At 44.5% G+C, this 13,028-nt stretch overlaps 2 protein-coding genes across 2 annotated transcripts in view; both read right to left on the bottom strand.

The window, feature by feature from the left end:
* T265_07330 (hypothetical protein) overlaps positions 1-2,195 on the bottom strand; it is a gene marked incomplete at both ends in the record, with an annotated part of 10,566 nt that extends 8,371 nt beyond the window's left edge. The window contains 2 exons of the mRNA XM_009172822.1: positions 348-501; positions 2,022-2,195. Coding sequence (XP_009171086.1) covers positions 348-501; positions 2,022-2,195 — 328 coding nt within the window. The remainder of the gene's footprint in view (positions 1-347; positions 502-2,021) is intronic.
* Positions 2,196-6,024: 3,829 nt separating this feature from the next.
* T265_14264 (hypothetical protein) lies at positions 6,025-10,666 on the bottom strand (the record flags this gene model as incomplete). Its single annotated transcript, XM_009172835.1, has 3 exons — positions 6,025-6,283; positions 8,671-8,759; positions 10,586-10,666. Coding segments are annotated over 3 exons (429 nt in total), but the record flags the coding sequence as incomplete, so codon positions are not given.
* Between the last annotated feature and the right edge of the window lie 2,362 nt (positions 10,667-13,028).

Here is a 13,028-nt window from a genome sequence, read left to right as displayed (position 1 = left end):
ACCAGACGAAGTTAAGTTGTAATGTCCCATGTGTAATGAGAGTTCGTACCAAAGTTTTGAACATACCATCGCTAGAAGTGCAGTCGAACGTAAACCGGCAAGACGGTAAAATATGAATTTCAACACATTGCATAAAATCTCGGCAACAAGGTTGGAGAAATAGGTGGAGCAAGATTGGAATTTTGAGAAAGTAAGAATCGATTGATGCATTATCAAGGTCTGAGTAAGGTAAAAACTCACAACAATATTGGGTTCACTCACAATATTCACGGTGTGAATGTGATCTTTGGGCAGTTTTTCATGACCTCAGACAATGCCATCATCATTATCATCATAACCATCATTACCATCATCATCATCGTCATCATCATCATCATCATCACCATCATCACCATCATCACCATCATCATCATCGTCATCATCATCATCATCGGGTCTAAGATCCGCGTACTTGTCATTCAGCGGTTGTAACGGCGGTAAAGCTGCACATTCGTGGCGAACCTTGAGTATAAATGTGAATTTTGTATATTCAGGCTGTGAATCTGTTGAGTTTGTTCAGCCGTTACTCCAGGCGAATCACCGAGTCACAGGGTTCATGAGGTGCGCGAAGCCCCGTTCTTCTTTTGGCAAATCAACCTACAATAAGTCAACTTTACACCACAAGTGTAGCAGTTCATCCAGAGCAAAATTATGGTGTAAAACAATCCAACAGTTTTATCTACGTAGTTTAAACCATTTGGTCGAGTCTTTGTTAGATTCTGTCGAGGCATCAGGTGTAGAATATCTTCAGGACAATTCGAAGAGATCATGTAGTTTCGCCCTGATTTAAACATGCCGGTTATCGATATGAGTTGTTTCTTATTTGCACAAAGGTTATCTCCGGCAAGAGACGCTGCATGAATTCCGTTGGATGCTCTTTTTGTCACCTATATATATATCATCAGATTAATAATCCCGATCGCTGACATTTTTTGGAAATCCTTCAAGAGATTTCAACCGTAGTCTGCTAAACATCTGCTGATCGGTGGCCTGTGATACGAAGCAACAGGAAACAGACACGCAAGGGACTCCCACAGCCCTGCCTCGGCCAATTTATTGAACCATGCGGGCTGGTATAATCCGAATGGACGATGTTTTTGACGTACGGCAATTTTGTAGATATCCGTGCACAACTATGCATTGTCAAATCATTCAGCTGATGATTGTAACAACTTGGCTTTTGCGGAAGACTTAACTGAGTCACATTGGAATCGCTTGTCTATTACACCTTCACACCGAGGAAAGCAAAACCGGTCGCAGGCCAGCGGAGGGGTCTCCGCAACCCCAACGATATATGTTTACCGAAATACGCTCATTTGCAAACAAATTTCGTCTGGCAATAGACTCACTTGGAGGCGAGCTGAATCGATCGTTTATGATGCGTCTAAGACACTGAAGTGCTGCACGCAAGCTGCCTCATGTTTCAGTTGCATAAATATTCAAAACATTGCGATGCATGTATAGACGTAATACTATACTCATACGGTTGTTGAAAATTCTTTGACTGGGTTCCAGGTGAGTCTCTCGCAAAACCAAATTGGTTGCAAATGAGTGTATTTCGCTAACTTCGTGCAATCTGATTTAAAGTAGAGGACTTCGCCCCAAGAAGGGCAAAACTGTTCGTGAGGTGTCGAAGAATTTCAGCAACCTCATGAGTAGTGTATTAACTCCCTTTTCAGTTTAATTCGTTCCATAGACAGATGTCGAAGGATTCCTTGGTAAACTTTGCGAGTTCGGGTGCCACTATGGCCATGCCAGAATGAATGTTTCGCCTGCAAACATGGTTTCAGTTTTTCTGCGTGGTGATGAACGGGATGCCACTGTCAAGCCCAGCGTCATCGAACAGGAACGCGCCAGTCTCTTTTCATAAGCTGACTAGTTCACGAACGTTAGCACCGATCAAACTGGGTGATGGGCTTAGGCAAGACTGTAGAGCTGTCCACTAAGCTTTTTCATTGAGATCGTCATTTGAAAATAATTACGCCAATCTGGTAAGCAAGGTCAAAGAAGACCAATACCGGTTTGATAGACGGACCACAAGTGCGTGTGTCGGAGTAGAGGAGAACAACAGCTGCCAGTATCGCTTGTGTAAGTGCCCTTTTGTCCAGACTATCCGCCCCGATTCCATACTCGAGCACATAAATGAATTGGCACATGATACCTAGTCCGTTGTTAATCTTTTTTTCCATGCTATCTTCCCGCGTTGAGATCCAAAAGCTTCTGGTTTTTCTTTGGTGCTTCGAGTTTATTTTCGCTTTCTACTTATCGGACTCGCCACTTCACAAACGATGAGGACAATCTCTCCATAAGTCCCGGTTCGGTTGCTCTACATCAAATGTCCATTTGGCGTATACGCGGGGATCGATTTCCATCTAGGGGTTGGGTTTCTGAGCTAGAAAGAGCATGTTGTAATTTCTCGCACACTAGAATGCAAATTTCAGGAAGTACCATCACCCTTCGCCATGACACGCCGCGGTGTTGCTGAATGAATCTTGCATGCAATAGCAGTGATTTGCAGAAAGCATGACCAACTGCGATCGCACTTGACAAGATTTGTTTCCGGTCGCCCCTGAGCAAACGAATGTAACTGGGGGCTCTAAAGTTCGGAAGTGAAATTTCTTGAATACTGCAGCTCGGTGGGCCGGCCAATCGACTCTATCAGGACTGTACTTCAAATGGTCCTGATTGCCACGTATCGTCAGATGCAACTCATCGCAAAGGGAATCAGTCAGAAGATCTAAAAAAAACACCTAGCATTACAATGAATACATGTCCATACCCAATCCTTGAGCCAATCCGGAATCTGTGGGAAATGTTGTATAAGGGATTCACTGTGCCAGGAATTCGTCTGCCATGAATGCCCTATTTTGGGTTTATAGGTGACATCCATTGAGTTGACAAACTGGCTTACTAGTCTTTGCTTTCCCGCCTAAATTCAGTGAAAAATGCAACTGTGGCGATTTGTAGAACCTGGAGAAGAATCGGACAAGGTGCAGGTGCGAGCGGTGTGCGAGCAAGCAAAGATGAACAGTGTAGTTCGGTCACACATTACAGATGCCACCCAAAGATTCCAGACAGGACGGGGCCTTCTTCTGATTGTCTTCATGTTAGGAGAATGACGGTTTGTGTAGCTACGCTGGCGAAAGGTAGCAGTCGTGTAATAGAAGTTTGAAAAAGAACTGGTACCGGTTTCTTGAAGGAACACCACTCATAGGATTGCTGAAAAAACTTCGACAGCCAACGACCGGTTTTCCTTTCTGTTGGTCTCATGAGCTAGGCGCAGCCAACGAGTTTCCATTAGCATTATGTTCTACCTGAAATCAGATTGGATCGACTTCACCAGACATACCCATTGGTATACTAATTTGGTCTTGACAAGTGATTAAACTGAACCCAGCTGCACAGCTCGTTTAGGACGGCCTTCTTCAGTTGAGTGTGGTGCACAAAGGCAACCTCGTGTTTCTCTTGGTACGACATCCAAGATGTCGTAGTACATTTTCATGAAGGAAGCTACTCATCAGACTGCTGAAAACGCTTCGATAGCCCATGGCTGGTTTCGCCCTTCTTCGGGCTAAAGTGCCGAGTTTCATTCAATTCAACGTCTAACCTGGACCCAAATTGTAAGCAGTTCGAGAACCATATTAGTTTGCAAGTGAATGTATTAGGTGAACTGGTTTCGCGTCGCAACAAGAAAGGAACTTCCGTAATTTCACTGACACACACGTTTGTGTTTTTCTAACTAGCAAGAAGCAAAGGAAGAGTTTTCAGCAACCTTGTGAGCAGTTTCTTTTATGAAAATATACTGCGATATCTCGAATATCGTGCCAACTGAAACATGAGGCGGCCCGTGTGCAGCACATTCAGTTGGAGAACATCCTACACGAGAGATTAAGTTGAGTCTCCCGTGAAAACCGAATTGATTTGCAAATGAGTGTACTTCTCGAAAAACAGTCCGATTTGGGTTCAAGTAGAACATAAGTTGACGGAAACTCGGGGGTCGCGCCTACCTGATGATCCCCAAGGAGGTCGAAACCAAGGAGGTCAGCAACCTTGTAAGTAGACAAATTGAGCTCTTTCAACTATGCTTATCTCCTTCGGACAGGTATGCTTACACCAGGAGCACCGCCTACAGTTATTGCAAAACTACAAATGTATCTGTCGTATTAGATATAGAACGTATCCAATAGTCCGCTGCAGTCAACTGGATAGCGGGTTTCGTAAGCAATTCATTGGAACTCTTGGAACCCCGCGATGTCACAAAAGACTTAAAAGTATCTAATTTGCTTAGGAACAATCAAGCAACATGGTGCCAAATCTTGCGAAAGTGGAAAAATCGACAGAGTGAGCAGCACATCAATTATCGGGGACAAAACGTAGAATGTAAGATTGCGGAGCTTGCTCTGGGATGCGAATAGTAACCTGAAACGAAAGACGTTCTGATACAAGTGATAGGTTGTGGGCGGGGAGGAATTTCGGGTGTGGGTTGGAGTTTTGCTGCGTGACTATGTATCCTGTGCTGTCAAGGTAAAAAAAACTGCCTTTCTAAAGGCATATATGCGGTACAACATTGAAAAGCAGCATGCAGCTGGGGGGATCACGTTTTACTAATCAGACATGACCGGATACGCCCGACCGATCCGAAGAATAACGTATGCAGGGACTTTGGTCTGCACACTAATTTAATTTGCCAACATAGGTGAAACTCGTGAAATGCTCTCATCTGTAAAGTCCTTTGGGTGTAAACAGAGATTGAACTTAATTGCCTCTGAGTCTTTCGTTTATTATATGAGAATTCCGTTTCCTGGGGACAAGGTGAAACTCTCAGTGTCATTACTCGATCAATAGTGCTCTTTTCTAGTCGGTATCAGCCCGGATGGCGGATATCCGGTCTCAGAACGACACTGTTAATGTACAGGATATTTGTATCGTCAGGTGTACAAATTTTAGTTTTCAGGAAGAACGTAGGGATGATAGAAACTCGGAGACTTCGCCCATCTGATGGGCCACAAATGGATAGAGGCGATCCTGGACTGTTCAGGAGTATCTTACAACCCAAACAGTAGTGTCCTGTGTCCGGAAAATACAATGTCCGACAATGAACCAACCGTAGAGTACACAAATCGATAAAATCAATCCTGCCGTAAAATTGTGATTTGTTCAACATCTGTCCGTCCACTGGCCAAGTGCCTCATAACCGTAAATCAGTTGGAATTCAGTTTCTTACTAGAACGGTCCCTAACATTTCATCCCATTACATTACCTACCTTACGCCGCCTATCTCCTGTGACAGAACGATTCAGCTTCAGAGATCATCCATAGTGTTGCTGTGCCATCACACGTACCCCCAACTTCTCAATTCTGAAGGAACAGCACTACTGAGACTGTGGATTGGTCGGGCCGCTCTTCTTCAGCTACATCGATGCCTCCGTAAGAGCTGATCGAGATCGTGCACTGGAACAAGTTGTCGACATCAACCTCGACCCTGACGTCAATATTTTGCACGACTACGTTATCGGCCAGAAGCAATACAACTCCCATAGCGAACATAAAGCTTCCTTGTGTCCCCGGGCCTTCTAAAAGCATGCATCCTGTTTCCTTTTCTGGCTACCATGGATATAAAGCAACTCACAAGACTCCATGGTTGTAAATATGGTTGTAAATATGCTCATGACATTGCTTTTGATTACACATATCCTGGGCTGTCTTTCATCTCCAAAATGTGTTCAGTACCCTCTAGACCCCATCTTTTACACCTGTGCGTAAAAAGGTCTTTAGATTCTCGATGAGTTTCCGCAAGACAACGCGAAGAGCACCACTGTTAAAGATCAACCCATGGCTAGATTCCTATCCGTCAGATATCTAGAAACGGCGAGAGATGGGCAAAGATAGGTAAAGTAAGTATGACATTTGGCCGTTTCGAAGGTTGCCCCCAATGTACTCTGCTCCTTTTCTAGAGGTATTTGTTACTCAGCTATCACAGAAGCCTCAAATATGGTTGAGTAATTCTATGGAGGAAGGTAGGGTAGATGGTCGTTGGCTTGTTCGCTGAGCTGATTGCAAACGCTTCATCACCAATCGAGGTGACATTATCAGTGCGTTATTGGGGAGCGCAACGCACCGCCACGCTCTCCAATAACGCACTGAGGATGTCACCTCGATTGGTGATGAAACGTTTGCAATCAAATTACCCGGCTCAGCGAACAAGCCAACGACTATGGTTGAGTAATTGTCTGCTACAACAACTCTTTGGTCGTTGACATAAAAAGTAAGGTAAATAATCGGCGAACAGACAGGTCGATTGAAGATTCCCCGTACACAATCATTGAAGGTGTGCTATCGTAAACATCTTGCCCGAGTCCCCATGTATTTTTCTCAGGAAATCAACAACAAGGACGGGATTTTGGAGGGTCAAAAAATTCCATGAGTCTGCTTATTGCGGTATGATTTTCATCGTCGCTCAATCACCTGCAAGACTGGATGGAATTCGAACCTGGTCCCCTATCCACGGGATGTCCTTGGTAGTTTTGATGAGTGCGCGGAAAAATGAATACACTGACAAAAGATCTTGATCAATCACCTGCAAGACTGGATGGAATTCGTACCTGGTCCCCTATCCACGGAATGTCCTTGGTAGTTTTGATGAATGCGCGGAAAAATGAATACACGGACAAAAGATCTTGGTTTGTTTTCTGGTTCACAAAACTCATCCACTCAGTGGAAAATTTGGAGGTACGAATAGTAATTCAAATACTCAGCGGAGTTTCTGCATCATTGTGTTTTCTAGTAGACTTCCCTTGTCAAGACACAACTTCGGAGAATCACCGTTATCTGCAACTACTAAGCTGGTGACATCTGACTAGCTGTTTTAAGCACGCTTTGATACTGGGAAATAGAGTGAAACAAAACACCGAATAGTTGACGCGCCTTTTCTAGTTCTCCCAAGCAACCATCAGGATGGTCCCATGGTTCTGTCGTTCCACAATGGAAGTCGGTCGAAAGCAGTCTACTAACAGACTCACTGTCTGTCTTCAGACAGCGGTGCCAAAATTTGAAATGATGAACCGTATAGATACTTGCAGAATTGTGAAAAACAGACGTTCATGGACCGTGTAGAGATAGACGGGTAAACACCACTCCTTGCAGTCTATGAACCCTTCCCCTGAATAGTGACGCCTAAAGTCCCGATGTGAACGGCTGTTCGACGACGCCAGTAGTTGTAGCTTAAATTCACTCCATAAAACCAACCCAAGGCTCAAATTGCAATGCTTCTAACTCCTTCCCCTTTCGTAACTGCCTCATGAACTCCAAACTGTTGTCACCAGACCTACTGAATATGAAGGGAATAGAGCAATCTCCCAGTAGGCCCACCAAATACAGCACAGGACACAATGTTCCCCGTGAGAAGTGACTCACAATTACACTTCCCATCTCGAACTTTAGCCATCATCGATGAGTGGCTGAAAAGCTCTTCTCCTTGTAGAAATATAGTTGACGAGAACACGAATTCTAGGCATATACCGGCTGGGGTAGACTGGTTCCAAAACGGTGCGTCATAAGAGCCCTGGATCGAACGGATGTTTGCACAGAAAGTCAAACCCTTGTAGATACCCAAGCACTACATAGAGTCTCCCCGGAATTTCAAAATTTGAAATTGCAATTTTGAAAAGGATGCAGCATTTCTGCATAGATGATGGGACCAACAAAGTGCGAAAGATTCCTTGCAGCTTTCAATGGAGGAGACTAGCTTCTTTCCTGCCTGATCATGCTGAATTTATCCAAAATTGATTGAATGATTCCATCGATCGGCTCAAGCTAGAACTGGTCGATGATAAAATTGACCTTCAAAAGTTTATGTGATACTCGGTTGACAGATCGAAGCCAAATCTGGCGCAAAACGTTGGATGTAAGAGGTTTCCTACGTGTTTTTTTGAACAAAAACGACTTACGTAAGCGTAAGAAAATATATCACGAATTTCAGTTAAGGTCTTTTGAGAATGCGCTGAATATGAGACGAACAAGGTTTATTTTGACAAACTGTGAATGCTGTAATCTCTCGATAGTCCTCTCTCGTTTCGGACGACAACATCATGTAATGCATAGGTTGATTTGACTAACATGAGGCAATAGAAGGGCGATGAGTGATCTACCCTGGGAAAAGATGATGAACTGACGCTCATCATATCATCCTACCATGAGTTACTGATTGGCTGGTGCATTTGGCAGGAGCGAGGTCATCACCAACTAAACGCCGATGTTTTCCTGGGATTTTTGATACTAATCCGTGGAACTTCTATCAAAATGATGCTTTGAGACAGTGCAAACAACGGCATATCGTGCTCTCCGTTCCCTATTGTGCCAATGGAGTGTTTGATAGTGGTAGGTGAGGTAGGGTAACACCTGCTGCGTGCCGCTGGTGATTAGATTTTCCATCAAATGGCAAGTAAGGCAGCACAAACTGGTGAGTTTTACGTCACCAAAAAGGGGCCGCAAATGCAACCAGACATGAACTCTTTCCATCAAATGGCAAGTAAGGCAGCACAAACTGGTGAGTTTTACGTCACCAGAAAGGGGCCGCAAATGCAACCAGAAGAACATGAACTCTAGTTCAGTAGATGACGCTACTGGACTGACGAAGGAACAGCACGTCGACCACCGACACCCATTGAAACCTGATGATCAGCGAGTTTCATATAAGAAGCAAAGTTGAACAATGGGAGATTCTATGAAGCGGAAGAGTGAAATGAATTTTAAGACTCAACTGCTTTTCCCATGGTCTGATTACCTACACATCCCCTCCACTATTCAGTCTGCACATGACGGCAGTGAATACAACTGAATCCCCAGACAAATAATGTGTCGTCACACTTACACCCATCCCTACTTTACTCGATGGTACCTTTCAAACACAAGCGCCCGGTCATACTATGGGACCCTCGGTCATCAGCTTCCCAGGAGCTTGATTGGTCGGCAAGGTCACGAATACACAACCCCTCCCCCTTTCTTAACTATTCAAAAAATGCTTTAGATAGGCTGTAGGAAGGGTCATACCAACCTTAAAACAGGAATCCATAGTTTGATTCTGTAAAGTTCCCCTGACTATCAACTTGGCATCATTTGGCTTTCGGCTACAACATTCGTTAAAACACCGACAAATCGGGTTTGTGTAATCTTGCCCTTAACAACTATGTGGATGATAGTGCACTCTCTGTTGGGTTTGTGCCGTCCCGAATAATGAGAACCAGTTTCGCAAGAATTCAAATAGTCCTGACTATTTTAGCAGCCTGTGCACTAGCTCTTTAATCGGACCATCCCGTCAAGGACATCTTCTACGATATACTACAAGAAATGGTTAGCCGTACGGCAAACCGTAAAACCTCGGTTGTTGTTGCCAGGTCGATCGAAAGAACTGATGCCTCAAATTACTTCATGTATTTGAGAAGTATGAGCTAAAACAGCCACAAAGGAACAGTGACGAACAACACAATTTTGCTAGCTTCACTCGACCTTTAATATCAAGTACATGTGTCCAAACTGGTTTTCAAATAGACTGCATGTGGGTAGCGGTGTAATGAGTATGATCTATTATGTATCATACCCTTGTTCGTGCCATATTCCAAATGTCGTACTTTGTAACTGAACGGAGTTTGGGATCATGGGTCAGAGAAAGACGGAGATTTCAGTTGAGAATTTCCCATGTGAACGCCGAGTGGTGCTGAGCTTATTAGACGGAGAAGAAGGCCTCAGAAATGAGGATTTTGAACAGAGGTCATCCCGGAACGTCCGGTCAGATCCGTCAGTTGATGCTCACATTTTGACTACCTTATAGTTTAGACTACACAGCTGCCCTTAGCAAGCAATTGAGGACACGTTCGTCAGCTTTTCATGACGAACAGTCACCTGAAGGGCTTGCGAAGAGGATCCTCGACTGCTTGATCATGGAAAGTTCACCACACACACACACACACACACACACAATCGAACTTCCAAACGATCCCGTTGGTATCGGTAGATGGTATCTCCTCCAGAGCAAAACAGTCGAACTGTGATCCACCGTCATCCGCACTTCTTATGAATGTGGTTTATCACCAACATTCCGAAATGCCTAGATTTTACAGCCAACTTCCAAACGATCCCGTTGGTATCGGTAGATGGTATCTCCTCCAGAGCAAAACAGTCGAACTGTGATCCTCCGCCATCCGCACTTCTTATGAATGTGCTTTATCACCAACATTGCCAAATGCCGAGATTTTACAGCCCTAACTCCAACCCCCTGCTGCACAATATCGCTCATTGACATCTATTTTATCTTGAAGCCTTTCCAATCAGGTCTGGGACAGATCAGAAGAACCTTTGGTCAAAATAAATCCACAGCTTTTTCTACAGCATCTGCTGTCGCAGCTAGCAAGATTTTGTCAACTTGGTTGGGTTTCGTCGTTGCAGGCGGTGAGCTGGCATCTGTTCTTATAAATATCAAAAATATAAGCAGCCTAATACTTAGCGAATATACACTCGTTTGCAGACTAATTTGGTTTTTCGACAGACTCACTTGGAATCCAGCTGAATCTCTCGTTTGTGATGTTCTCAAGCAACTGAATGTGCTGCACCAGGCCGCCTCATGTTTCAGTCGCTAAGATATTCGAGATATCGCGATACATGTATATCTTTGTAATGTACTACTCATAAGGTTGCTGAAAATCCATCGACAGTCCATCACCGGTTTCGCTCTTCTTGGGGCTCATCAGGTAGGCGCAGTCCCCGGGTTCCCGTTAGCCTTATGTTCTACTTGAAACCAAAGCTGAATCTCCCGTTTGTGATCAGCAACCTTATGAGTAGTACATTATAAAGCCTAATACCTCCTTCCTCTGATGACGGTAATTAACAGGTCTGCTGACTTCAGCAAAACTATCTCTGATAAGAACCGTGACAAGAGTGCTCACCACCATCGGAACAGCTGGACATTCATATGAGAATAGTTTATCCACGGCTCTGCACAGGCACTCAGCCACCTTTCGGGCTTTAACTGATTGCCCAGCTGGATTTCCTGGACATAAAGTCCCCACGGGTAATGACTTACCGAAGACAGCATCAAGAACCAGTCAAACATTCTGCGTACATGAGCACGGTGCAAGAGGCACCATTCCTACCGGAACGATAGACAGTGATTTAAAAGTCTTGTTGCAGAAAAAGTGCTGCGGCCCGGCCTTGAAGAGGGACCGTTGCGTATTTTCATCCCAAGCCGCTCTGCGTTTGTCTTGGTGAAGCACAACGAAGGCATCAGCGACTTCCGTCAAATACTATCGAATTCCCACATTACTAAAGCCAGAGTTCACACAGATTTTGAGAAAATGTTTAGAAAAGGCCACACATGCATGAAATTCTTCCTCGACAGTACCAGTGGTATTGAGGAAAAAGGAAAGGAATCAAGTACCTCGACGTGATGTATTTTCAACCCCACGGATCGACGATAATTTCAATACACTCGGGAGAGTTGAATAAATGAGTATGTTAGATCTGGCATCAAACCGTTTGTAGATAAAAGGGAAGGGAAACGATCGACAGTAAAAGGCTTTCTAAAAATCTTCTATTCATGTGAATTTCAGACAATGTCTTTATGGTTAGTAGGTGCACCGGCAAGTCTTGAGTTGTTTACGCAGATCTCAACACAAGGCCTTACGCCTCCCGTGTTTGGCGTACTTTGGGACTGCCAACTCGGTCACCAGCATCAATGATAGGAACACTACACAAGGAACTGCTACTGCATTGGCTTATAGCAATTTGTTTGAATGCATCCCTTTAGCGGAAAGAATAAAAAAGCTGATACAATAAGGGACTTGAGACAAGTCGAAATCAAGCATCAAGCATCCCAGGCCCCTGAGCTATCAACTATCCGTCAAACAATGCCCATAGAAGCTGGGAACATGAACGCCACTGATATCGGTCAGTCATCATATCGTTCAATCTCTCCAGCCGAGCGCATGGAAGATAACCTGAGCCCCATCCTGGAAGGCGAATAGTGCCAAAAACGTCCAAACGTTTCTTACCATCCCTCATTTCCTTCTGCCTTGTCGAATTCTGTTCATCTCTAGATTTCCCCACTCCCATTTAGGCACGGAAAACATTCCGAGAAGGCGGTAACTCGACATGCGTAAAGCCTGGTCCTGTCACCTTAGCTTGCAATGCTGGATATATTCTTTTAGCGAAGTAAGATAGATGATAATAATAATGATCAGTCAGCTTTCGGTGCCTTGCTGCCATGCCACCAAAAGAAAGCACGAGGGCTGGGATACTGCCACGTTGCCCAAGCCTAGGCAGGGGAAATCGAGAGGCGGAGGTCGGATTCGAACCACGTACTTCTGGTCAGTCAATTCGCGCTCTAACCACTTGAGCCATTTCACCCCCGAGCGAAGTACCCACTGACTGACTCAAAACCCGTCTCCTGATCATCTCATTGCGAATTCGTTGGCACCAGTCGATTTCAGTGATTTCAGTTTTGGGACATCGGTTTTCAAAGAGCTGAAGATGTCTCAGATCCTCCGCCCGAAGTGACCAAGTGTCTCCATCTTATAAAAATACCTCCGGCACTGTGATCAAATGCACGCATCCTTTGAGATCCAGTGAAATGTCTTTTGACGCCACAAATGGCGCAAACTGGCAGTTCTCGTACTGGGGATTCAGGAGTTCACTTCGTCTGTCACACTAACGTCAGAGCTAATGCAACTTCCTAGATACCTGTGGTATTTCACAAAATCCATTGTCACTTCTAGGATAAAAGATTGTATTTCCTGCAGCGTGAATTTGCATTTATTGGGCGCGAAGCACATGCTGAAGGGCTGAATGACTTCGATCAACTTTCGGGCTGTTTGTACTTCTGGCACGTTTTCAACAATGAAGGCATTCTCGTCTGGTTATGCCAAGTAAGCAACGTTCTCGCAAGGAAATATCTGAACACTGGAGTTTCTGAGGCTTTACAGTTTTCGCATCGGTACTTG

Source organism: Opisthorchis viverrini (genome assembly GCF_000715545.1).
Source record: "Opisthorchis viverrini unplaced genomic scaffold opera_v5_168, whole genome shotgun sequence".
NCBI classification, from domain to species: Eukaryota; Metazoa; Platyhelminthes; class Trematoda; order Opisthorchiida; family Opisthorchiidae; genus Opisthorchis; species Opisthorchis viverrini.
This window is presented reverse-complemented; position numbering and strand designations above follow the sequence as displayed.